Raw genomic sequence first — 26,475 nt, forward strand, 5'->3', positions numbered from 1 at the left:
CAAAGCTGACTGGAGTCAGTGAAGCAATTCCCATTGCTTCACACTGTCTGGGTGGGCTTTGGGAGCCCAAGAAAGCCTACCACAGACAGGGTCACGGGGAACATGAAATCCTGTGCCTTGGACCATGCCTGAGTACTCCATTCCTCAGTCATGCACCTTGCAGAAGAGGCCGTTTGTGGTCATTTAAACTTCAGCTTTCCAAGCGTGCAGATGAAGGCAGCGGGATGGTTTCCACACCTGGTTTCACTCCTGGCTCACACACATGCTTTCACTTTCCCGGGTTTTGCTTCCCCAGGTTGCTCCAGGCTCTGCCCTTGCCCCCAGCCCTACCTGCACCTTCCTTCCCCACCACCCTGGGCACCAACGTGCCACTGGGCAGATCACATGCACCTCCTCTGAAATCAGGAGGATGACGCTGGGGAATTTTGGCCATGGTGTCACACAAGTGTTAGGGCCACACCTCGGTGGCTGCTGATAAAAGCTGGGGGTTTTGGAAGCGTTTAGTTACTGCTTCCTGACTCCTGGTGGTAAACTCTGGGTTATTTTGAAAGCAGGACCGGGGAGTTAAAACAGCAACACCAGCACTGCACGTTGCCTTCCAGCAAGTTTAGGTGCTAATGCTTGGTCGTATCATCTTCAAGCACATCATTCCCCCCATGCTACGTGCATGGACCTAATAATTATGGGAAAACAACCTGCAAGCTCTCCTCTGCAATGGTTTCTTCTTAGGCTGCTTTTCGGGGCAGCTGCAGGGATTTTACTGCTGAAACTCCATCCTGCTGCCCTTCCATAGCATTGCTGCTGCCCTGTGGCACCTTCCTCTATCATATTTCTGCCCTTAGCCTGAAATGAAGTAAATACTGGCTATGGCATTTCTGCTGCTTGTTTTTTTCGGTTTACACATCCCACTAATAACCAGCCAAATCCAGCTGCTTCTTACCATTGCTCCTGTTCCTGTAAAGCAGATGTGCCATTGAAAGGAGCCTGGCTCACTGTACCCACTGTTTCTCTTTAACAGCCATGTGCTGTGTTTTCCCATAAACTCCTAATCTGTGGGGGTTGGGTCAGGTAAATACGATCCCCATCAGTTTTCTGGTTTCTGTGCTGGATGCTGTTTCTGCAGAGGTTGTCATTCCAGACAGACCAAAATAATTTAGTGTCTGATTCTTGGGGTTTTCCTTCCTTGTTTTCACTCTACCCTTCAGAGTGCTGTGAACACTTGGGAATGAAGTGAGACACTAATTGATGGCTTTCCCCAGTTACATTTGGCAATTCTATGCAGAAAGAAAAAGCAGCAACCCAGGTTCAGACTAAACACAACTCAGTCAAGGGAACAGTTCCTGAGTGAAGCTTGACCTCCTGGTCTGGAGCAAAAGCCACTTTTCCTGCGCTGCCAAGCCACTGCTGGTGCTGAGCTGTGAGGGCTTTGTCGCCATGTTTGAGGGTACATTTAAGCAGAAGTGCATTATGGAGCCTTCATTCTTTTCTCAAGACACGTTCCCAGAGGCTGTGAAATGCTCCATGTTGGGAAGCCAGCTCTGCTCCGGCATCCGCAGAAATCTTACTGCCCACTTGCAGCCTGTGGCAGCAGGCGGGGAGGAAAAATCAGGAGGGAATCAGGTCTGTGAAGTCACTTACAGGCACCTACCAAAGGTAACAGAGAAACGAGTTGTTCAGCACTTTAAGTCAAAGGATTTGGGTTTTTTTCCCTCCAGGATTGTAAAAGTAGATGAGAGAATGAGGGCTCGGGAAAAGCTGAGTATTTTGCAGTTTTGCCCCAAGGAAGGGACTAACATCCAAGTTGCAGACTGGCGTGTGCTGATCTGCTGCCACTTTGATTGCTTCATCACCAGGAATGAATGAACACCCCTGTTTTCTGCTTGGAACCCCAAAGTGGAGCTATCGGATGAAATACATGCATGGATGAAGAGAACAAAACAACAGGGAAAAGACTGGTGGGGCCCAGTGGGAGGACCAGAGGCAATGGGCACAAACCGAAACACAGGAAATTCCCTGTGAGTATCAGGAAATGCTTTTTCACTGTCAGGGTGACCGAGCACTGGCACATGTCGTACAGAGAGGTTGTGGAATCTCCATCCTTGGAGATACTCAGAAGCTGTTTGGACACGGTCCTGGACAACCTGCCTTAGGTAGTGGCCCTGTTTGACAGGGATGGTGGACAAAATGCCCTCCAGAGCTGCCTTCCGACCTCCCCCCTTCTGTGATACTGTGGCCACCCCGAGCACATGCTCATTTTACCTAGGCTTGTGCAAAGTGAAGTCTGGTAGATTGACTAAATCCCAGCTTCTGTTACGATGTCAGCTTCAGGATGAAACCCCCACAGAAGCATGCAGATACAGAATGAAGAAAGAAAATAACACAGATTTTAGTGAGTATAAACATTAACTGCTGAACAGATGACTTCCAAAGATAGATCAGTTGGCCTGTGGGCCCTGGGCTCTTCAGGAGGGAGTTTCACTGGGGTTCAGTGTTTTGGGGAGACAGCCAAAGCAGGGCCCTGTGCTGGGGTAGGGGCAGCCCCAGGAGCCCCCACCCTCAGCCTGGCTCACTATGTGTTGGAGCCCAGCCTGATCTCTGCAATCACTGACAGCCTCTTCTGAGGGCCAGCAGGAGGAAGAAGACAGTTTTTGAATCATATGGTCTGTCAGCAGGGGGAATCGTTGGGATGCAGATCAGTCCCCTTGCCTTGTGACTGGGAAATGGGTGGCACATGCCGCCATGAGTGAGGAGGAAGGAGCCAGCTCCTGACCAGAGCTGTCCCACACCTACTCGCAAGGGCAGCAAAAGGAAAACCTGCCTTCTTCCAGCCTCAGGACAAAGGCATGGAGCCTTTCCAGATCCAGACCTATTCATCAATACTGTGCAGTAGCAGAGGCTATGATGACCTTCCATCGGAACAGAGAAGAGTCCCAGCAGGCATGCAGCCAGAGTCCCGGGCTGTGCCGTGTGTTCCATGCAGTTCCCAGTGCCACAGGTGACCTTGGCTCTCTGTCCATCTCCTCAGCCGCTCTTCCTTCCGCTGATAGGATGCTAATTGCTGCTAAGATTTTTCCAGTTGAGCACAGGACTGTGCCTTAGTCATCCGAGCAAGCCCCTTCCTCCCTTTAAAGTTTTCCCATGCTTAATTTGACTTTGTATCAGGAGGAAATGACAAGTCATGTCACATTTTTCATTCCAAGTGTTTCATACTACTTCACTCTACCTAAAAGCACAGCGTCTGAGCGGGAAAGCACAATGAACTCATGAAGTATTAGCAATAGGAAGTGACATTTTTCCTCCTTTTGTTCAGTCAGTTCCCTGTGGACTGCAGCTAAAATATTGGAGACATTTTATTTAAAGACAGGAAGGTTGTGTTTTCAGCTTCAGTACATTTCTGGTTTAATTTTCTATCTGACTGAAACCAAACCTGGCTTGGCTGAACAGTTTCAAAGTGAAGATTATGATCTTATAAAAAACCACCTGAGGATAGAACCTTCAACCAAGTGCTGGCTCTAAACCATGCTTTAGTATCAGAAAAACTAACACAGCATTTCACTTAGGAAGTGATGTTCTTAGTATGTGTCAGCTCCAAGAGTCTTTTATGAAAACAGCCATTTTCAAGCTCGTGCTTCACAAATTTGCCAGCACAGGAAACAGCAGAATCACATCTTGGGCAGTATCTATCTCCTGATGTTTGAATGGTGCCTTTTTCTTAACAGGAGAGCACTGAACGTCTTGAATGCAGATGGATTTTTGCCCTTATGGCCATTCTTCAGAGGAGTTTTCTTCCTAGGGCTAGTCCTATCTGCTGGCCATGTGCTTTAAGAAAGGAGACTTGGAGAGTATTGTGAAATCTCTCTATGTCAAAGTGTGCCTGACTCCAGGTGCTGTTGTATTACAGTCAAGAACGCTGCTACAAAGGAAACTAATTCTCAAACCATGACAATTTTCACTGAAATACTGTGAACTTCTTTTTAGTTTCCACCCCAGAGAGCCTGAGAGGCTTCTTTCACATCTCTCTTCTAAGTAACTGCACCAACTGGGCTCAAGTGACCTGAACTTAAACCTCCTGTAACAATGCTCACTGTTAGCAGTGGAATGGGTCTTACTAGGGAAAGGCTGGGTTAAGGAAACAGCAGAAAAGCTTCAAGAACCTGCGTTTAATCTTACTTTGTCTCGTTCATGCTATTAATAATACTTGCATTTCTCATCAACAGAGCACGTTCTCATTTAATTTATGAGCTGCAGCACACTAACTAGTTACAAGTGCCATATCCTAAGGCAGAAGGCAGAAGGTGTTTCTCCATCTTATGCTGCTTAAATGTTTTTTCTCCTTTTTTAATATTCCTTAACCTGCATATGGCAGTTGATCCCAAATTACAGTGAAAAGTGATTCATAACATGACAAAACTGAAAGCCTGTAAAAGGGTTTCTCACAGAATGATTTATAGACAGTCAAGGGTTTGAAACTCTTTTATTGCATATATTTCTTCTTACTTTACAAATAATTATGTGATTGATACAAATGTTCCTTCACAGAAGGTACATTTCTTTTTTTAAAAAAAAAGGGCTAGGGCATCATCCAAAATAAGCCATTTATTGTTCATGAATATAAAACGTATCCATATTTCTAGGAGGTGTCATATCCAAACCACTGTTCATCCAGATTTCTTGTATGATCTGTTCCCTGCGCTCTATCCTTTCGGCCAGTTCTGCTGCCTCTGTTGAATTGTAACCTGAGTAAGAAGGTCTGTAAAGTTCCACTATCCCATCCTGGATGTCCGAATCAGAGGAACCCTCCTCCTCCTCTTCCTCTTCCTCATTTTCACTGTTACCGTGCACTCTAGTACTTTCTGGCATTAAGGGATCCTTCTTTCGGTGCAGTTTCTGGAAGTCTCTTGAGCACGACGTGCGGATCACCAAAGCACACAGCGTGAAGATTAATCCCACGCAAACACTGGACAAAAACAGGAGCGCGGCTCTTTCAAGGTGATCTGAAATCAGGAAGCCAGTGCTTAGACACTTTATAAATCCCTGACAAATCCCAGCTGCAAAAGAAGTCAGCTGTCATTTCCAAAGTGCCCCACATTACATAGCCATATTGGTGCAGTGTGCTTGGGAAGATGGGGAGTTGGAGGAGGCCTTTTCCAGCATGCACCGAAACCACCGTGCACTTGCCGTCTGAAGGCTGCCATCTCTGACACTTCAAATTACTGTGCAGAACAACCCAGCCTCTTAATAACGTTATAAATTAACATTACCCTATCTTGTTATTAGCAGCTTACTAACATTCTCAACCAGCTACCAGAAGCATACCCTCTTTTTTCCAGCCATCCTGCCAAAACAGGCCTTACCCTCATGAAGAAGGGGCAGGGGAAGAGAAACTCTGGGCTCCACAGAGCCACGGAAGCATCTCCAGACCAGGCTGAGTAGGGAGCATTTTTCTTCCTTGACATAGCCTGAGATCACTTCTCGGTATAGTAACAAGTGAGACAGATGTGGCAACGGCCTTTCTCAATGGGTTGTAAAACCCAGCCCTGGCTGCTCGGGGTGTTGCCCGGGGGGTCTCAAGGGTGGTGTGGTCTGGGGGTTTGGGAAGAGCTACCGAGGGCAGGCAGGTGACACAGCAGGGACAGTGTCTCGCTGTGCTGTCAGGCTGTGGCCACCCTTGGGGCTGCCCGGGGAGGCCCTTGCAAAGGCTGTGGGATGATGCTCGACAGCTGCCTGGTTCTTGGTGTTTTCTAGAAGAGCAGCGACTTTAGCTCCAGAATCGCTCTCAACAACAGCCTTTGCTCACTTCCACAGTCTGTGAGTTCTCCCGTGTTGCTGGAGATCTGGTAATTGCAAATTTATTTGCCTTAGTGTTGCTAAGTCACAAAACCTGCCACGTCCCACACCAGGGATGGCTGGGTGTGGGTTGGTTTGGTTTTATTTTTACTGTTCCTTGATGATCCTTTTATGTGTGCAAACCAACATTCCCAAAAATGGATGGCTCCAGCACTGCTCCCAGGTCAGGTTTTCAAAAATACTGAACAATCAACAGTCCCCATTGAAAATATTTATTAAAAAAAATCTTGGCTGCAGTCTCTTAAAGAGTTTGGATCCTTCAAGATGGAAAATATTCTATAAATATCAGTTATGCTGCAATTGTCCCATCCACAAGGCTGTGACTATACTGTAATAATATCATTACTATAAACATGGGATTACCAGTTGTGACCTTCTGAGATAATCCTCCTTTTCCCAAAATGCCATGATCTAATGAGCCAAACAATCTCAGCCTCAGTTTCCTACCTCTAATGTATGCAAATGTAGCCAAGTAGTTGCTAAAAATAATTCCATCTTTCTTTGGAAGTCTGGATTCCTTTGGATCAAGGTCGACACCTGTGACACAAGGAGGCAAAGCAAATTCAATCATATCACAGATGAGGAAGCTACTAAACTGATACTCACGCAATATTCACCCAGTAACTTTTAAACTAACAAGTCTACCTAAAATACAGGCAGGCCAGTGCTGTGCCATAGAAACCTTGCAGGACATTATAGCAAACAATAGTAGGTAAATAAAATACTTTAAATATTGAACTAAAGTATAAAAATCAAAGTATTGAAAATGCTGAATGAAGATGGCAAGTTTATTTAAAAGAATGTATTACCAAGGGAAACCCCTTCCCTATTCCCATTGAGGTTTCTGAAATTATTTTCCTTCTTTAAGCTTCAGCTCTCAAATGGATTTCCCAGCCCAATCACTGCAGTACACTCCCATTACTGATGACAGCGACTGTGCATCAGCCACATAATTCATTTAGTTGCGTTTAAGAAGAGCAGGTGTTGACATAACTCTTGAAAGACATCACCCTGAAACCACTGCAGTTTCACTCTTCCTTTTCCCAGTGTTCAACTAAAGTTGGAAGCAGCGCACTGGTTATGGGTAGGTCTGAACAGCCCACTCCTTTCGCAGCATTGCTATGACAGCAGGACCATGCTCCCGTGGGTCCCATCCTGCTCCCAGCCTGTCATGTTGCCCTCTGAAGGGAAGAGCAGCTGTTTGAGCAGGGTTTCTGTCACCTTGTCCCACCTCCCTCAGACCAAAACCAAAGGAAAGCAGCAAACCCTGTATTTTGATGGCACATACCATCATTCTGCTTGACGGAAGACCTGTTATTGGTGACCAGGGGGTTGAAAGCTGTCAGGATAAACTTAGGAACTAAAAAGACAAAAGACAAATTATGTACTGTTAGTTTTAAGAACCAGATCCCCAGTTAGTTACCCACCCCACTGCTAGCCTCGGGTTTATATTAATAAATTGGCTTTCTGATGGTGGTATTGAAGCGATTGGAGCAGGCAGCTGCATCTGGACACAAGTGCCAGCCCTGCCAGTGTGCAAGCCTGGCTCTGGCACTGCAGCCAGCCTGAGCTTCCTCAGTGGCCCAGAGATGCTCGCACCCAAACGCTGTGAGTGTTTGCAGAGGCAGTGTAGCCCCGGGCAGAGCTGTGCTGCTTATCCCCACCATAACTGCCCCAGGTGGGGCTGCTGCCACCGTCTGCTGCATTGCCTTGACTTCTGCTATGCTAGTTATGGCCTAGGTTATACTCCATACATCTAACCCTGATGGCTGGCAAGTGCCCAGGAGAGATGCTGTGACTGGTGACGCCCTCCTCCCTCCACCACCACCCAACAGATCTGGTGCATCAGGAGGCACGGCACTGGGATGCTGCACCATGGGAGGGTGGTAAAGCACAAGCTGCACACAGGGTTAGCACTGCCAGGGAGGAAAAGGAGGTGGGAAAGGCAATAAAGTATCTGGGAAGGAGATTGAAAGGAAAGCAGAAGGGCAAGGACAGGAGACAAAGGGAAGCACAACAAGCCTGAGGGGTGGGACACAAGGGTAGCAAGTCAACTGGGCTACAGTCAGATGCTAAACTGCATCTAGATACTGGTTTTACATGAGGATAATTCACTGCAATTCAAGGAGAAATGGATAAACTCTTGTGTGATGTCCTCTGCAAAGCCTCCGAGATGAATGGCCACCAAGGAGGAAGGTGCGCAGGATGGGAAGAGATGCACTGGGTGAGATGAGCTGCATTCTTCTCATTTCTTTAATTTTTTCCCCTGATAAGTTTTCATATTCTTCTTCAAATAATTGAAAGAGTTAAAAGCAGGTGCATCACGCAGGCATTGAGTGTTCACATATTCTGTGTCGAATGAATGGGCCCTTCAGATACCCAGATCTTGGCGCCTGTCCCCTGTACTATCTGAAGGCAGATTGATTGATTTTCAGACTTATGTGAAGGGAAGAAAAAGGAAGAAATTTCAGGTATAACACTCACCTTTATCCCACACAGAAACATTTACCAAGAAATAGTGTTAAGGAAAGTTAAATGGAAAACAGGAGACTGAGGTTTGCAGCTTAACATAGTTTTCATTTGAAAAACAACTAAAAATAGCACTTCTTTCTGAGCAGAACTTTTCTTTGTGTGTGGGCTCAAAGTCGTAGCTGTTTCTTTTCCTGATGAAGGGATTTTTTGGGATATTTTAGCTCCTGTTTGCAATAGAAGCCAACAGAGATAGGGGAAAATGAGCTCATTCCTATTTTGGCTTGTACATCATCGTAATTCTTAACTGTTTTCCAGCAGCAGGGTACTTCTGCTGGTGCAGGAGGCAGACAGTGAGCAGCCTGGTTTGTTTCCAGACTGCACTCTGGATCTGCAGGCCTGGCTGCTATGAACAATGTGTGTGTGTTATGAAGAATGTCCGGGAAGGACGCACCGTCCCCAGTGCCTTTGTGAGACCTGAAGCTCCTGTCGCATGGCCTGGTGCCCAGGCAGGGGCTCCTCCACCTGTGCTGATGTTCCTCCTGCTCCCCTCCCAGGGGAAGCTTCCCAGGGCTTTGCTTGCTACTGGGCAGAGTACTTTCCCCATGGGTGCCCATTGGGTTTGAACAGTTATTTAAGATGCCATTGAAATATCTGTTGTAAGGAGATGTTTAATTCAAAATGGCATGGACAAAATAAGCTCCTGGCTGCTTGCATTGTTAATTTTCATGGCTTAATTTCAGACACAAGGACTTTAACTATGATAGGCTGCATCAGGTCGCTGAACAGAGTAACTGGTACTAGCGTGAGGAATTTTTATCAAGATAATCACATCCATACTACAACTTGTGCCAGCACTACTTTGTAAAGTAGGGTAGGAGTCAGTCACCTACTGAAGCTGCCAAAGGCAGCCCACAGATGGACTTTGGCATCCAGGGAGCACAGATAAAACATGGTGCATCAGAAGCTGTGTCTCCTGAGAGAGGCTCCTGAAGTCCAGCCTCAGCAAGAGCCAGATTTCACTTTGTGCAGACACGAGATGATGCTGAGCAGGTCACTGGGGGCACTGAGACTGTGAGAAACCAGCACCTCCTGGCTCCTGAGGAGTTTTTACTGGCAGGAATTCACTGCAAATGTAAAACTGCAGCCGGACACACCAGCCCTAAATGGTCCCTGACCACTGAGGTGGGAGTATGGCTTTTTTTCCTCACATTCCTGATCGTAATGGAAATACTTCCAAATGTGGCACAGCCCTCAGAGAATATGGGCTGCTCTGTCACTACACGGGGAGGCCTATTTACCTTATCTTGGGAAGCATCAGGTTAGTGGGGATCTTATAGCGAGGGGAAAGAATGTAAAATGTCATTCTGAAATATGCCCAAACTCCTCCCATGTTCACTAGATGATCTGTAAAATAATTAGACCTGCAAATCATTGGCTAATGCTTCAGATTGCACAGCTCAGTGGGATTTGGCAGAAGAAGTCTTCAAAATGTGCCAGCAACACATAACATTGTTTATTACCCAGGTGTTCTTGCAAAATCACTTCACTAAACAACAGAATGCATAACCTCGCTGCAGACAAACTTACCCTGGTTTTCTAGTACACAGGTATGTAAGAAAGTGATCTATTACCATTACTCTTATTCTACTTAAAGAGAATTCCATTAACTCATTCATAAAGTTACTACAGTATGAAGGCAACTGCACAATAATATAAGGTATAAGTGCAAAGGCAGATCTCCAGCTCTCTTCAACAACATCAAGCTGAAATACTGTAATGCCTGTCACCTAACAACTAACTCACGGGGACACTTTTGGAAAAGAAAATCTCCCATGCCAGCAAGGAAGAAGCCAGGGATCATTTTCCTCTGATCTCCAGGTACACAGTGATCTGGTAATCAATCCTACGTTCCTGTTTCCAAAACCATGTCCCAGATAATCACTTCTCACTAGAGGTGCACCAAAAGGATTCTGGTATGTCCCCATGTCACTGTTGTGATGCCCTAAGACAAGAAAGGGCCATAAAGGAGCACAGCTGGCACCTTTCTGACCTGTGCATAGTATGCAGAGTGGTAACTTGGTGAAAAAGCCTTTACGCATCCTCTGTTTGAAGCAGAGGTGCATGAGAGACAATCACCTCTGACCCTCACACTTCCACCCCATAGCTAGCCAGAGGAAAGCAGAGCCTTAGAAAATCTGTTTGAGGCTTAAGAAATGTACAGCCATTCCTAAAAATGTGCAATACCAAAACAAGGCACTACAGGGAAGTTCTGAGACCCCTTTAATCACTTTTCTCTCACCTTTATTGATACTACACTTTGCTCTCCCATGGCCTCTGCTTTTGAGAAAAGGAAATGTGGGGAATTCTGCTTTCCCTTTATGTAAATACATTAGTCTATGGTAAAGGATATGGAAAACTGTTCTCTCTTGTGTGAGGAAGGAGCGGAAGTAAGCTTCAGTCCTGCAAGGAATGTATAACCTCAAACCTTTACTTTTCATGAGACTTTACCCATGAGAAAGGAAATCCCTCTGCAAGACTGAAGGCTGTAGGTGTGCTCATGTGAATCAGATTTCAGGACTGGCCTTGTACACAGTGCTTCAATTATGCTGGACTGCTTTACCTGCACTGATGGCAGGCAATGCCAGCTTAATTTTCCTAGCTCTGTTGTAGGTGAATCCTGTAGAACAGACTCTTATTTTGATAGTATTTCTCAAAATCTCAGACATGCCATATATTGTATTGTCAACTTCATTTTACAGGAAAAAAAACCCTTGTGATGCCCGAGTTTACATTAAGTGCAGCTCTGCCCACGGGACTGTTCACATAGAATCATGGAATAGTCATATTTTGGTTGTTCTGCTATGGCTTTGTCACAGACTTCCTATATTAAAAGGAAGGGGAGATTTAAGAAGCTCCAGTGTGAATGTGTGTGTGTCTCCATATGTGTGCACTATCTGGCACTGTTTTGCTTTGCAAGCAGAATGAGGGCTTTAGAATGATCATGCATTTGCTCTTACCACATGCATAGCTGACGTTAAGGTATTTTGTCACTCCAGGCAAGCACGGACTTCCAAAATCCTGGCTAGTGACAACGATTTTGCATCTCTGTTTCCCATAACACCTTTTTGATAAAACTTCCAGCGCCGTGTAAGACAAACAGTCTGAAAGAAAAATGCACACAATAAATACACAACACTGGCATTACCAAAAATGATGGCTGCTATGTGCACAACTAGAGACACAAATCTGCTATTGATTTCAGGACTATGTTTGCCTAAGCAGGATTTCAGAATTAAATATTAAGATTTGTCAATGCAAGGAAGTGAGCTGCAATGCAAATGTGAACTTGCAGCAAGCTAAGTACCTCATGCTGCCTTCCAGGTGCCTCCTAAGGTTGCAGTAAAATTCATATCAAGCTCCAAATGGGTGCCAAATGTAAGACCTCTATGTTCTCTTCACGATGACTTTGACAAAATAAGCACATCCCAATAGCTCTCCACCTATTCCATCTCAAGATGAGTGTGTAAATAAAGGGAGATGGAATGCTGTTTGCAGGTCTTTCTCTTGGTTCCCGGGTTACTGAGATGATTTGGCTGGATGCCTATTTTCAGTTCAAGTCAGGTGAGATCAATTTCTGTGTGTCACAGCAGCCAGGGCTACTGTGAAGGCTGGTGCATTAAAGGTAGCTTTTGATTTGTAATCCCTACCTGTTGCTGGTAGGAGTCCTTCTACTGTGGCGAAAAGGTCAAAGTGGGCTCAATATTTAACCAGGGAAGTATTTGGCTTTTTCCTCCCACACCAAATTCCAGGCTGTTCTAGTAAGGCTGCCACCACAAGCCAAGTTGGCATGCCTAAAGCAACCTCAATGGCCTCTACACTGCACTGCCTTCATGCCCTAATTACGGGAGGTAACCCACATCATTTTCAAAGCAGTTTAAACTACCCTTGACTTTGTGCAGATGAAGAAAGTCCAGACTGCTGAACCTCTCCCTGGGTACCGAAAAGTGTGAGCTGTGTGTAAAAACCTGCCTTGCTAACATCTGTACCCAGAACTGGTATTTTTTTATTCATTTCTTTATTATTTATTATGAAGACTGACACCTTCTACCACAATTTAGAAAAGAAGAAGACTCGATTAGCAGCATTTTGCACCAAAGCTGAAATTATGTGAATGGGAAAGTGTGTATCAGACAAACTTTAAAAGAATTGCTTTAAAAAAAAGAAAGAATGTCTCCAGATGTGATTAAGCTGCCAGTACCCCCATGTGCTAAACCACAAGCCACAAAGGAAAACCTTAGTTTTGGTTTCTAAATAGAAAATATGTAGGAATTACAAGTCTGGAGTAAGTAATATTTTGCTGAAGCTGTCTGCTTTCCAGTCAGCTTTACCTCATGCATTTTGTGACTTTCTATGGATGACAGGTATTTCTCACTCTAGTCTTCCAAGGCAAAGACATTCTAGAGGTCTGAAAACAGATTTCTCTGGGCATTTAAAGTCCTTCTTCCTATAGTAAAACTCAGACAAGAATGGCATCTTGTCATCTTTCAACTCCTGAAGCTTATCTGTGCCTGTTTTGAGGAAGAAGAAGCAATGCCTACAAACACTCCAAAGGTTCCCCAAATCAATCTTGTTTGAAAAGAAAGAGGAGGCTTGAGACTGGAGTTCCTGACAAAGAAGACTGACATTTAACCTGTGAAAATAGGGCAGATTTGTGATTTTTAAAGTTAATCATAGAATCATAGAATAGTTAGGGTTGGAAAGGACCTTAAGATCATCCAGTTCCAACCCCCCCTGCCATGGGCAGGGACACCTCGCACTAAACCATGTCATCCAAGGCTCTGTCCAACCTGGCCTTGAACACTGCCGGGGATGGAGCTGACACCAGCCCTAAGTAAGTCATATCACTTGAGGGGAGCCATTGGGAGATACTGGGCTGATTTGCTTGTTTGGCAAAGGGCTCACGGGTTACCTTTGGACATGGATTTCTGGGAGAGCAACTCTTCCTTTGTGTTTTCAGAGACCTGAAATCCTAATGCCTGTGTGTCCCTGGATGCTGCTGGGCAGCCAGGGAAAGCTGACCCAAAACACTGGATAGTTCTGATTAACTCAGCCATTCTAGTTTTCCTCCAGTTTAGTTTTTTAGATGAGTTGTGATATATTTGGGTGGACATTTTAGGCAGCCAAGTAGCTTATTTTGGGAAGTACAAAAACAACTCAGGAGTATCAGAAGGAATTATCAGATGATTCATAATTTAATGGATTTGGAGCACAACAGCAATCTGGCAAACTGAATTATGTTTTCTACAAATTTCCTGGGAGCTACTCACAGTGTCTTAAAAAACAGGAGGCTGGTTTTCCATAAATTCAGTGATACAGTGAGTACATGTTTCATTCTGCCTTGGGCAGACGTTTTCTCGTGTTTTCTGTGGACGTTAATGGTTCCTTATCATCTATTTTCATGTTGGATTTGGCTCTTCTACATGAGGAGCTGGTTGTCATGTGCCTGCAGGCTCTTGGCAGACCAGTTTCTGGAGAGCTTCCCAAGGCTTGCCTGGTGTCACAGGTGAGTAAATGCAAATCAAGGCAGGCTTACTTTTGCAGGACAGCACAGTTGCTAACTGGAAAGACCTATAATAAACACCCTCCCCCATTCAACAGCTTCCTGTGTTCTAACAAGATCTTGGTTTTTGGTGATTCAGTCAAAAAATGTTCAGTTTTTTTCTCTCTGGTTCACGTGTGTCCTTGCTATCTCCCCACCAGCTCTCCCTGCAGCTATGATGCCAGCTGAGCAATGATTTCAGCTCCAAGGAATTCTGTGTACTTGGTACCAAAGGCCACTTTCTCAACACCTGCAGGTTCATCTGTACAATCTCACATGAGCAGACATTACAGAAGCGTGTCTGCACCAAAGTCAGAGGAATCAGTGTGTGCTGAAGAGATGTTCAAGCTATTATCATCAGCCAAAAATGCTTGATTCTAATAGCAATCCATCTCCAGCAACGCAGAGCTCGTGCTAGGAACAACTTACCCTCCTTCTGGTCAAACACCTTACTGAAGTGTCTGAATGTGGACAGGATTCAGTCAGTGCTGCATTTTAAGTAAATGAGTGAATGGTCCCATTGAACAGTCCCAAAGATCACCAATCAGGAGATGAACATAAATATGCAATGTGCTTTCTTTCTGAATAAGTAACGTTTGAGCTACACATAGAATCATAGAGTATTTTGAGCTGAAAGGGACCATAAGGATCATCGAGTGCAACTCCCTGCTCCTCGCAGGACTGCCTAAAACTAAATAATTCATGTTTATGGAGCTTGCTAAATTGGTACCATACATTTAAAATAAACTGCCTCTTAAAAGGCAGTTTATTGTGTTCCCAATGTGCTAGAAGGCTGGTGGCATCCACCAGCAGTGGTGGAAGAGGCAGTGGTGTGTGGCTGGGAAAACACTCCATTCTTCCTGCCTTTCTCCCAGAGTTTCCAGTTACACACCAAGACTGTTGGTGGATCTTTTGAAACAGACACTTATATGGATAGCATGGAGATACGGGTGTCAAGAAGAGGTTCTTAATGCAGTAATAAACTATCAGATCTGACTGCAGCCATTTCACAGTTAGAGTAAAAAGCATTGTTTGTGGAGGAAAGGCTCTTTCAGCTCCCTAATTAGTTTTGTTTAGGAACGTTTTGGCATGCAAATGGCATGCTATAAATCATGCAAGCTTTAATGAGAAGCAATTTGTCTTCTGGTTTCTTAAAGCTTTTCTCAATTCAGACAGGAGGAGCTTTCCCTCCCTTTCTTTCCGCTCTGCCACACAAGACCTCCAGGTGATGGAGCAGCCAGAGCTGGCCTGAGCATCTTGTGCCAAGCTCTGGCTACAGCATCCTGTCTCACTCTCCAAACACTACTAATCGATATCTTCTCCCACATCACTATGCACAAGGCAAGCCTCAAGACATGGTGGGTAGGGAATGTGTCTCAAACATAGACCTGCATGACATAAAAAGTAATGTGCTCATGAAGGACCAGGGCACCCAAGAAAGAAACCCGTCCACAATTTGTCACTCCAGTACTGGAGCCCAGCTGCTTCTTGCTTTTCATTCCAAACTGCTGGCTTCACACTGCTTTATGCATTCTGGACTGTGTCTACCCGCAAAAGAATAAGGAGCTTGCTTTTAAAATCAACTGAAAGCAAAGATTTCACACTACCAAATTGGGATGGCTTGTGCTTTGTGGAGCCCAAATATCAGCTGTGGGGATAAGAATTGACAAAGGGAAACTATGGAGTTTGGAGCAAGCTAAGGGTGCAGACTCCTAAAGAAAGTTACCATAATAATATGGTAATTTATGCAAGAGCATGGCACACTGGGTCCTGACTATGCATCAGAAAAGGGCCATTTGAACCGCTGATTCTAGCAAAAACACACAATATGACCAGCAGCACTTACAAAAAGTGGGGCCAATACCTTTATATTCCAGGTCCAAATATTGCCAGTAAACACGGCAGTGTTATATGCTAAAAATACTGCTTACTGCCAGCACAGGCCATTCCTCACAAGTGAACAGAGCACCAGGGCTTTCTGTAAAGCTGCACCCTCTCTCTCCCTCTCACTTCAGTGCCTGTTGTGAGGCCCTTGTAAGCCTGCACAAGATTAGCCCATTGCTTGGCTTTATTTACAAACAACTCTGAGTTCAGAATCCAGTCTGTATTTTGCACCAAAAAAAACCCAACCCAAACTTGGTCCTTCCCTCCTATATATGCATGGAGTGGGGGAACCACCTGCCAGCATTAACACAAGGACAAGAGACAAGTGGAGCTCTGTGCTTGGTGGCAGCAGCAGGGATAAGACTCCCTCTGCTGAAATGCTTGCTGCTTTCTTGTGCACCATTTGGGCCTGCACGTACACAGGCAGGAGTTCCTTCCCTTGTTTTAGACTTGCATGCCCAAACAGTTAAAAAATCTAAGCTAGAAAGAACTATACACAACAAAACCCCTGAACTGCTGGCAAATGAAATATTAATGGATGAAGTGATGTGCGTCTGAGTGTGCTTCAAGCAACTCCAAACAGCTGCTCAGCCAAATGTCACCTTCCCTGTTCATCTATCTCAGCAGAAAGCTAACTGGACTCTAAGAATAGTGGCTTCTCTCTTCTTCCCTTCAAACAATCGCTTCTCATCCTGCCACAGCTGTGAACGCTTTTTTATTTTTGGGGAGCTTTGTCTTGATAAGATTTGCTTGATAAGATTTGGGGCCAAGGTGTGCAATGGCTCCTACCGGCACCTTTTGGGGCCCAAAACACCTATTAAGCTTCTCAGTTTGCTCAGGCTGACACAGACAAGGAACTTTTCACATGTCTGCACACAGACAGCTGACTTTAGGATTTTTGTGGTGGAGGCAAAATTGAACAATTGAGCACGATGATGCTCAGGAACAGAAGGGCAAACCCAGGTGCCGAAACAGTGATACTTGTAGTCTAGAAAAGACTTGGCCACCTCCTCTGTAGCAGCTCTGAGTTACAAGCTTTCTTCTTCGCCCAGCAGAGGACTGGGCTTAGTGTTTCTGTCAATTGACTAAGTGCTCCTTGAAGTGTCTGTACTTCAATATCCAGCATTTTAGATACATGATTTGTATTTTATGGCACCTAGAAGTCTATAGCTAACAGGAACCTAATAATTTCAGTGTGTAAGCATTTCCAGATCTGCCTATAGCTGCTTGTACCTTTACCTCATTTACATCTGCTCTCAAGACACTTAAACAGAGAATGGCTCACACAAGGAGAATAATACATCTCTTAGTAAAAGAAACCATATGCTTTTCAATTGCTGTTAGTGAATAAGGGAGGTAGGCCCTTTGAATTGTCCACAGTAATGATACACACACACAAAAAAAAAGGTATCACAGTATCACAAGATACTGTTATATATCAAAATTATGATGCCTTGTTGGGCTGGAATGAACCTACATGGTTTGGGTTTTTTAAATCTCTCTTTCTTGCCTTGCTAACATCTCTTCCTCTTAGCTGTATGTCATTTCACTGGAAATAGGGGATTAGGACAGAACCCAGCCCCAGCGTATGTTATGCAAGATGTGATGATACTGCCTGAATTCTCCACCTCCCCTCTCAACCTCCCAAAAGTTGGAACAGGTGAAAGAGAGGGCTGTGTTGGAAAGGACCCTATCTTCCAGAAATGAAGATAAGTAATTCAGGGCTTTGCTAGTCATTAGTGCTTGAGGGAATGCACATCTGACCAGCCAATGCACATCCAGGTGAAATTTCTGGGAAGGATATTTTTGCATTCTAGCTTGCAAGTTGCAGCTAGAGGAGACCCACTACCAAGCCTTTGTTCAAGTACTTTCATGTATTAACAAGAGTAATTTATGATTTGAGAAGTGTTTGTTGACCTGAATCTTCCTTATACTCCCTATGGTAACCTGTTCTGGCACAACTCTTTAACTTCTTTTGGCTAATACTTTTTCTCTTTCCTCATGCACATGTTAGTACAAATACAAAGGAGATAATGTTTACAAAAGGCAACCACTCACACAGGAACAAACTGCTACGGTCTCCTGTTTTGATGCTGGGCACAATAGATTCCTCTAAGCAGAACCATCTGTTACAAAACTGCACCCATAAAAGTGTTAGTTTTGTTGTGAAGCTTTTTATAATCTTATAAAACAAGGAAGTTACTTTCTGTAAATACTGTACAGTCTTAACAGTTCCAGTCATTTGAACAGCTGCTGAAGCAGGACACTGCTTGGAGTTTTCTATTTTTCTGCAATGATCCATTGATATTATAATGGAAATCATTCCCTGTGCTTCAATGAGCTCTGTTACTTGGGCTAGGAGCTTGCTTTGCAGAAGAAACTTTTCCTGAAGGCAAAATATCCTAAAAAATGCCTGGAGGCAAGATTTTACCCACTGTTCTTTGAAGCAGGCAACTCACTAGAATGAGTGGCCCTGATGACAAGCTGGAGAGCAAGACCAGAGACATGAAAATACCACATTTAAATTCAACTGTGAAAGTGATAAAAAAGCAGGGAAGTTTTCTAGTGATCTTGTGTGGAAATTTCACATTCTTTGACAAACCCTCCCTCTCCCAACTGCATTGAGCAAGAGGAGTTGTCCTAAGCACAGCCTTTTGTTTCTGGCTGTTTTTAACAAGCAAGAGACATTTTGAACTGAAAGGTGCAAGTTACACATATAATTAGGTGTAAGCCTTGGGACCGTCTTATCAGTTAAAGTACAGGTTAGAAATGTTCTTGTGCTCAGCAGCTCAGATCTTTACCCAGATTCAAATCTTCTCTTTATCTGAATCAGAACAGGGACTTGAATGTATGTTTCCTGCAACCAGATCATAGGACAACTTTACTGTAAAGGCTTTACCTAGCAGGGGTGACACCTCAGTGCCACTGCTCTTCTTTCTCTGTATTGAAAATGGCACCTACTTTACATTATTAAACTGCCTCAGAGAACTACTTCTAAGGGGAGGCAGTCATGCTAGATGTTGAGCTAAGGCTCAGGATCCTACAAGGCCACACAGGTATCATCAATACCAGAGGTGGATTTATATACTCTATTTCCAATATGGAGAAGAGCCTTTATACTAAAGAAATTTTACATTTTCCTGTCTTGCCGTTGAAGGAGGTCAAATGCGGTCACCAAGCTCTGGAGGCACAATTAACTGAATACTCAGTACTCCCAGCAAGACCATATCAATTATGGATTGTAGCAAAACCCCTGAGCTCAACAGAGACTTCCTATACTTTTCATTATGACCTACAGATGACTTCTCTTAGTACTAAAAACACCCCAATTTCTCTGTGATGCAGTGAAAGAAATGGAAATGCTCAAGCACTGCCATTAGGCTGAGATGCACAAACATGGATAGAAACAACAATGGATGTGTGTTGGAGAAGATTTAGGTTTTGGTGCAAACATATGCGAGTACATGGGCTCTGATTCAGGAATTAAGAGCAGCTTCAGTAAGCTTTCTAAATTGTCTCAAATCATGAAAATCACATTGACATTCATTGCTTTCCTGAGAGGAAGGTACCCAGGCATTTTAAAAGTCCAGTCACGCACCTGCTCACATCTGTATGTGCTTAAATAACCACATAACTAAGATTTAAGCTTGAGATGACAGATCTGGTGTCAACTGGATTTGGCTCCTATGTGCTAAGTCTTCTGTGATAACTGAATGTGTACTCCCAAGCCACATAGGTGCTATCCACCTTCTGCAGATCTATCTTGTGTTTGCCTCAGGTTTTATACTCTCTCCAATTACCACAGTTTTATGTTACTTTATGGAACACAAAACCAGCAACAGCCAGGGTGTTGCTCAAGCTCGTATGCAGGGGGACACAGCAGAGAGTTTTTTACTATTGCAAATTCTTTCTCTGTTTATACTGGGAAACTTTATCCAGTATGAAGGGTTTCCAGCATTCTGATCTGTGAACTCTAAGTGCTGACATTAGAGGCAAGTGAGTGATTTCCAGAGACGAATGAAGCCCAAGAAATAAGCATGACAGCAGCCTTTCATAGAATAGCTACGTATAAAAAGGACCTTAAGATCATCTAGTTTCAACCCCCCTGCCATGGGCAGGGACACCTCACACTAAACCATATAGCCCAAGGTTCTGTTCAACCTGGCCTTGAACACTGCCAGGGATGGAGCATTCACAACTTCCCTGGGCAACCCATTCCAGTGCCTCACCACCCTCACAATAAAGAACTTCTTCCTTATATCCAATCTAAACTTCCCCTGTTCAACTGAGCTATCTCTGCTCTGTCTTACATTATATATACACTAATACCACCATTACGAAAGATGTATGGGTCTGTCAGAAACCTGCTAAAATGCTTCCTCCACAGAACAGCAGCTAGGCAGAGCTAAAGTCTGTGTGAAGGACCATGCAATATAGCTAACGTGAAACATAGTTTTGGCAATTTTAAATGGATTCTTATCTAAGAGCAGATTAAGAACTTTCAGCCAATACAGTTTTAATAGTATCTGTATCACAGAATCCCAAGGGTTGGAAGGGACCTCAAAAGATCATCTAGTCCAACCCCCCTGCAAGAGCAGGGTAACCTAGAGTACATCACTCAGGAACTTGTCCAGGCGGGCCTTGAATATCTCCAATGTAGGAGACTCCACAACCCCCCGAGGCAACCTGTTCCAGTGCTCTGTCACTCTCACAATAAAGAAATTTTTCCTGATGTTCACATGGAACCTCCTGTGCTCCAGTTTACACCCATTGCCCCTTGTCCTGTCACTGGACATCACTGAAAAAAACCTAGCTCCATCATCCTGACACTCACCCTTTACATATTTGTAAACACTGATGAGGTCACCCCTCAGTCTCCTCTTCTCCAAGCTAAAGAGACCCAGCTCCCTCAGCCTCTGCTCATAAGGGAGATGCTCCACTCCCTTAATCATCTTTGTGGCTCTGCGTTGGACTCTTTCAAGCAATTCCCTGTCCTTCTTGAACTGAGGGGCCCAGAACTGGACACAATATTCCAGATGCGGCCTGACCAAGGCAGAGTAAAGGGGGAGGAGAACCTCTCTTGACCGACTAACCACACCCTTTCTAATGCACCCTAGGATGCCATTGGCCTTCTTGGCCACAAGGGCACAGTGGTGGCTCATGGTCATCCTCCTATCCACCAGGACCCTCAGGTCCCTTTCCCCTTCACTACTATAACTAAATATAACTAAATAGAAAGACTGGTTTGCAGACAAATGGCTTTTAAGACTACTGATCATTATAGATCTCTTCTTGATGTTCAGAGATGCTTCTTACAGATTTCACTTTTAACATGTTTTCTAGGACTAACATTCAGAAAGGGGCTGGCATCAGTAATATAAGCCCTTCCCTCTGTCGTATTGAGGGATTTAAACAGCATACATATCTTGTGCTGTTCTTCTTCATGGCATGAAAACGTACACCTCCAGTGTCAGCCACTGAACATATTCATACAAGCATCAAGCACCCTCACAACAACATACTACTATGAATTTAGATATTTAGTGGCAAAAAGTCATAAGTCGTTAATCATACACTACTGAGACTATACAGTGAAGTCAGTGACTGGTTACTGATGTAGACCAAACAACTACCTATGATGGTTTGGGTTCTTCTACCTATTCAAAAGGGAACAGTCTGTTCTTGGATGTGTTCACAGTCTGACCTAAGTAATATTAATATTATAGCAACGTTAATAGACTCTTGTTATATTAATTACTAATATAGTGGCATTGATATTAATATATAAAGGGATGCATCTCTACTAGTAATCAGCAGTGAGAGGGCATGTTTCTGGCACTGCAACACAGGGCTCCACTCTCGTAAGTCTGGTCCCTGTCTGGTCCGGGCCAACAGCATCCTCTCAGCAACTCCCCATCACAGCTGAGGAGCTAGCACAGGCCAAGGAGCAGCTCCAAGAAGCAGTTTGCATGCAGTCATCCTGCTTTGGAGGGTACAAGTTCAGCACTACATACATACGACATTGCTGCTGCTGCCAGAGAGAAGTCCCAGGCACATTTAATTTTCTAGTATATTGCCATAGTCTTAAGAGTCTGGACATACAATAGCATCTAAAGCAATAGACCCTGGTCTACGCACCCTATCCTTACAGTCTGCATTTAAGGCAAGGAAGAGCTGGCAGAAACAGAGGTCAGAGAAGAAGGTAAAGACAAGGTGTCATGACACTCAGGTTGCCTAATCATTGTCAGAAGCTGGAGGAAGAAGAGAGGCAAACAGCTGATATTTAGTGTACACAAACTCAGTTCAAGATAACCAACAGCACTAGAGTTTTTTAATTATACTAAGTACTGATTAACTACATGAAAGTTTATTAGTTTGCTATATTTCTTACTCTATGTTTCTCCCTCATACTGGGTAATTGGTTTGACTTTCAGAAATAATCTCTCATATTTCAATGATTGATGCTTTTAAATGCCATTGCTCTTGCACCTGAATTTTTCTCTCACCCTTCTCTCTGCACCTGCTTGGAGAAGGTCTATCAACAATGTAAAAACATACCAAAGGGGGGTACACGCTCCACTTCTGTTGAACAGATGTTCTCCTCATGTGCCCATCTGCCATAGGTGGCAGAGTAGATGATAAGGAACTTGGACTCTTGACAGTGGAGTTTCAGTTCCTGGTTTTCACATGCTGATTTGGTTTTGTATTCAGCTAAAATAGAAGCAAATAACAATATGGTAGCGTGAGGCAATTTACTTGGCTGGACTGTTAGCAGCAAATAGCAGCATGACAGAAAACAGCTTTTCTGCAAGTTTTGTTGTGAATGCTATGGCGGTACTATCACAACCAGAGACAAAGCCTATAGCAAAGCGAGTGTTTCCTCTGGCTGAATTGCTCCCATATGACTATCTAAAGCCTCCAGCTCCTCTTTGAATGGAATTAAAAAGTTAACTTTTGCCAATCTCTCCCAGTAGAACAGCCTCCCCCCCTTCCTGCCCAATGTCCTGGCTTGCTTTCCACCACTGCTCAGAAGAGGAAGCCTCATCCTTCCCTTTTGTCTCCCCCCAGGACAATGTTGCATTCTATGCCTACTTCAGATGCCCGCCTGAGTGCTGAGAGCCTCCAATCACTCATCAATCATGGGGATGGCCAGCATCACTCAGTGCCACTGCATACAGCACTGAGCAAGTGCTGAAGAATGGGAGGCACAAAGGCATGGGGACGGGCTAAGCATCCTGAGCCAGACGGTTCTCTCAGCTATATTTGCTTGACTCCACCAAGGTCAGTGGGTTTCCCTGGGTGTGACTATCCAGCACGGGCTCATTTTGCTGACAAAGCAATGTGAATCAGGAGCCTGAGAAAAATACACCCCCTCCCTTTCTCAGCTGGCACAGGCACACTGGCAGCACTCTCGGCACAGAGGTGGGAAGCCAGTGAGATCAACTTCCAGACAGCACTGCTTATCCGTCCTAGGGAACTGGTTAAAACTGGACATCTGGCCAAGGAGGTCTATTGCTGGTCTATCAGCTGCTCTGGTTGCAGCTTTTTACTGCTCAGTTCTTCCCTGGTCTAGGTATGGTGTCAAACATTTTAGTGCAGATAAGACCACCGAGAAGAATTTATTCTGCTCCGGTTTTTTGTCCTTCAAAATGTGAAAACAGGAAAAGGAGGCTCCTGAGCTGAGCAGGAGAAAAGGGAAACCTTATTGTTACTGAGTGGTATCCCTGTGAGTGGAGTGTGTGTGTTGGTGCTGGGGGAACTGGAGAGAGAAAACCCTCTTATCTATTCAGTAAAGAAAACATCATTGTTTCATTTATAATAGAACAGATAAAAACAATGGGTTAATGTTCTTGGTAATATTCCAGTTTCTTCCATTTGAGCTCATCAGCAGTCACCAGTATAGGTCTAAAAAAAGCAACTTTAAAAACCATTTGACCTGCTGCAGATTGTTACTTCTGCAGAAGCACCTGCCATACCGTACACCCATGAGGATCATGCCCAGAAAACCAGTCAGAGGCCCTGACCCAAAGGCTGACAGCCTAAAAGTGGGCTCTGTGTCTGTATGGCTGTGCTCTGTGGCTGCTGCAGAGGCTATGGAAGTACCAAGCAACAGAAACAAAACCACAAGTAGTATAAGGTAAGGGTAAGAATATAACAGAGACCTCTGCAGAAAGGTAATGATATTTCTAAATAGATGAAAAACTAAGAGATTCAGAGATTCAACTGCTTAAGTGACCACTTGAAGGCAAGAAGACTGAAAATAAAGTTATACTCGAATAATTTCCTGAGTAAGGATATTTCCCACAGCCAAACCTAACAATACTGGTATCTCACCTACAAATATAAATTTCCTGTCACATGAAATCATGTAATTTGCAGTGGAACTGGACTATTCCTCAAGTCTTAAGGCAGCACTTGGTGTTAAATACACTTTTGACTTACTTTTGTAAAACTCCAAATCACAAAGAATATTATGTATTCGATGTATCTCATTTCCAGTGGGAAAAGCAGCTAATAGAAGTAACAAACAGGATCCCAATCGACTTTTGATTAGTAAAAAGAGATTTCTAATAACACAGATACAACTATGAAATTAAAATCCACCTACTGTTAATAATGCAGTAATTTTAATATGAAAAAAAAATAAACCATTAAGATAATCCACCAGATCATTAAAATTTTACATTTCAGACTTCTTTTTCCCCTGATGATTGGCCCAATAAATCTTCCTGGGAGTTCCTGTGTCAGTGCTTTGCCAAAGGTAACATTTGCCTACTCCATTCCTGTATCTCTGCTCTGACTTCAATACTCCGCATAAATTGGTGGAATTGTTCCTATTCCACCTATGATAACTATCTTAATGCTTTGATTAAAGAAAATACCTTTTGTGCTTTCTCCTTTAGATGTGGGATGGTATTTCTGAGTTGGCTGGTAGAGCTACCCATAAATCATCATTCAACTATTTTCTTTGGGACCCATTTCAGCCACACTGGAGGTTAGCTGCCAAAAAAGCTGAGCCCCTGGGCTATTGTTCTTATATAGAATAGCAATAAAAAAAATAGTTTAAAAACACTGATAAATGAAACCTCATGATGATTGTCTTAATCTTTCTTACACTTCCCCCATGCTCACAAAGTGCATTCTCTTTGAGGCAGGATTTGTCCCTGTAAATATTAATATCAACTACCTGCACAGAATACAGGCTATTCTATAATGAAATTCTGTAATAAAGCTAGCCATACATTTGCAACCTCCAGCCATTATTCTATACATGGGAGGTCGTAACAGAGAATCTTTGATAGCTTTGGTCCTATCTCCTTCAGCATTTTTGCATATTTCTTATTATGGTATCTTCTTCATCATTTGGATCCTTCACCCAAGCATCTGTTTTTGTGTTTAGCTCTGTCTTTCTAATACAACATTATCATTGGAGCGCTGTAAAAATCATTTCCAAAATACGTTTTCTTTCTAGCCTGATGTCTGACATCTGACTCTGTCAAACTACGCTGCTCATTAAGCTGGCAACAAGCGCACTGAAGCTGCAAACACAATGGAGAGCTAAGGTGAAGTAGAAAAAAAACAATCTGCTATTAATCTAAGAGTCTCAAAACTTCACACAGATTTATGCAAAGCCTTGTGCAGTGGCATTTTAACCAAAACAAACGTCAAAACACACACAAAGACACATTTGCCTGATGTGGATTACTTACTAGGTTTGCATTTAAAGGAGACAAGGAGGAATTTAGTGGTCCCTGGACATAGATCAGGTCCAAAAACCCGACTATTGACAAGGAGTTGGCAGGATCTCAGGTTTTGGCATTCATCCAGTACTTTCTAGAACAATGGGCAAAAAGGATAGGCTTGAAAACAAGGTATGAAGCTACACAGCAATGAGAAAACTTAGTTGTACTTTGTTCTATAAAGGAAAGAAATCACTCCTTCACAACTTTTTCACTACTAACATGTAAGAAACATCTGTACCATTGGATTTAGGTCACAGCTCTACTGGACTTTGAGTCATGGCCAAGTTTCTGGGAACACAGTCATCACAGTGACGGTCAGGGCAACTCAGGATGTTACCAGTCTGCTGTTGTTTGTCACTTTTCCTCTGCCCCTGCCAGGTCAGTCAGATCTTGCCTTGTGCCACGACAGCCTCAGTGGTGTTTGGGACTCAGTGCAGAGCCCTGAGCAAGTGGGAAGATGCTCAGTCCCCAGCCTCTGATTTGCCTGAGGCACTCACTCCTGATAGCATTTATGGGAGTGCCCTGTCCAGGTAACTCAAAAAGATGCCTTTTTAATCATTCTGTCTCCATCTACTGAAGTTTACCTGATCACACTCATTCCGTAGTATCTTCACTTGAAAGAGTTCAAAGTTCTAACACTAACTAAGACGTAGTGTGCTTATTGACACTTAAGCACAACCCTTACATATAGCTATATTTAGGACCTCCTGTTTAAGGGGCACTCCTCTCTTGCAGTTACACACATTATCACATATTTACTTGATTTCCCACTTCAACAAATTTCAGAATTGGTTCAATCAGCTAGCACAGATGTGCCTCTCTATCCTAACCCTGCTCGTCTGTTTTCCTTTGGGCTTTTTTAATTTCTTAAATGCTGTTCTAAGGCCATATCTACCCCAGATAACTTTTTTTGCCCAACAATTTACCATG

General features: G+C 43.8%; 1 protein-coding gene and 1 long non-coding RNA gene across 5 annotated transcripts in view; one reads left to right on the forward strand and one right to left on the reverse strand.

Moving 5' to 3' along the window:
- Positions 1–4,457: 4,457 nt before the first annotated feature.
- The window catches only part of EVA1C (eva-1 homolog C), a 40,236-nt gene continuing 18,218 nt past the window's right edge, over positions 4,458–26,475 (reverse strand). Inside the window, exons 3-8 of one of the 4 annotated variants that reach the window (XM_057410153.1) lie at positions 25,513–25,636; positions 22,361–22,513; positions 11,337–11,480; positions 7,136–7,207; positions 6,295–6,384; positions 4,458–4,994 (exon numbers count right to left, since the gene is read on the reverse strand). In XM_057410153.1, coding sequence (XP_057266136.1) covers positions 4,597–4,994; positions 6,295–6,384; positions 7,136–7,207; positions 11,337–11,480; positions 22,361–22,513; positions 25,513–25,636 — 981 coding nt within the window. In that variant the 3' untranslated portion in view covers positions 4,458–4,596. The remainder of the gene's footprint in view (positions 4,995–6,294; positions 6,385–7,135; positions 7,208–11,336; positions 11,481–22,360; positions 22,514–25,512; positions 25,637–26,475) is intronic. The other 3 variants (XM_057410157.1, XM_057410155.1, XM_057410154.1) reach the window with 3 other exon arrangements.
- Positions 8,154–9,028, forward strand: LOC130599586 (uncharacterized). Its single transcript, XR_008972268.1, has 2 exons — positions 8,154–8,318; positions 8,635–9,028. It is a non-coding gene; the product is annotated as an uncharacterized LOC130599586 (long non-coding RNA).

Source organism: Pezoporus wallicus, unplaced genomic scaffold (genome assembly GCF_028554395.1).
Source record: "Pezoporus wallicus isolate ANWC-B61680 ecotype Strahan unplaced genomic scaffold, APGP_CSIRO_Pwel_v1 contig_7011, whole genome shotgun sequence".
NCBI lineage: Eukaryota > Metazoa > Chordata > Aves > Psittaciformes > Psittacidae > Pezoporus > Pezoporus wallicus.